The sequence below is a fragment of the Sinocyclocheilus anshuiensis genome, unplaced genomic scaffold (assembly GCF_001515605.1).
Source record: "Sinocyclocheilus anshuiensis isolate Anshui unplaced genomic scaffold, SAMN03320099.WGS_v1.1 scaffold565, whole genome shotgun sequence".
NCBI classification, from domain to species: Eukaryota; Metazoa; Chordata; class Actinopteri; order Cypriniformes; family Cyprinidae; genus Sinocyclocheilus; species Sinocyclocheilus anshuiensis.
In genome coordinates this window covers 260,635-261,062 of record NW_015539869.1, presented here as the reverse complement: position 1 = coordinate 261,062, position 428 = coordinate 260,635, and the positions used below count along the sequence as shown (strand labels likewise).

Below are 428 nucleotides of genomic sequence, written 5' to 3'. Positions count from 1 at the left end.
TGGGAAGTGCGTCTGCTCCATCATGACTCCGGCTCACGGCGTCTGCGGCGGAGACCCTCGACACGCTCGTCTGCAGCTGATCTCTGATCAGGTGAGGGTCACGCAGCTTCAGAGCACCACACACACTCACACACCTCACCATCATCATCATCATCTGTGTGTGTGTGTGTGTGTGTGTGTGTGTGTGTGTGTGACAGCTGCTGAACGTCTCTCAGCACATGGAGATCCTGAGCCAGCGGACCACTCAAGATCTGCAGCAGCTGAGAGACTCTGAGACACTGCTGGAGACGCTGGAGAGAATATTGAACACAGTCCACGAGGAGCCTCACAGCCTGACCAGCAAGAGCCTGCAGGTAACACACACACACACTCTCACACACACACACACACTCACACACACAAACACACACACACACACTCTCTCTCAT

At 54.9% G+C, this 428-nt stretch overlaps 1 protein-coding gene across 4 annotated transcripts in view; it reads left to right on the top strand.

The window, feature by feature from the left end:
• Nucleotides 1-428, top strand: part of olfm2b (olfactomedin 2b) — a 12,825-nt gene that overhangs the window by 4,531 nt on the left and 7,866 nt on the right. For 2 of the 4 annotated variants that reach the window (XM_016481470.1, XM_016481472.1), the window contains exons 3-4: nt 7-91; nt 198-353. In XM_016481470.1, coding sequence (XP_016336956.1) covers nt 7-91; nt 198-353 — 241 coding nt within the window. The remainder of the gene's footprint in view (nt 1-6; nt 92-197; nt 354-428) is intronic. The other 2 variants (XM_016481473.1, XM_016481471.1) reach the window with 1 other exon arrangement.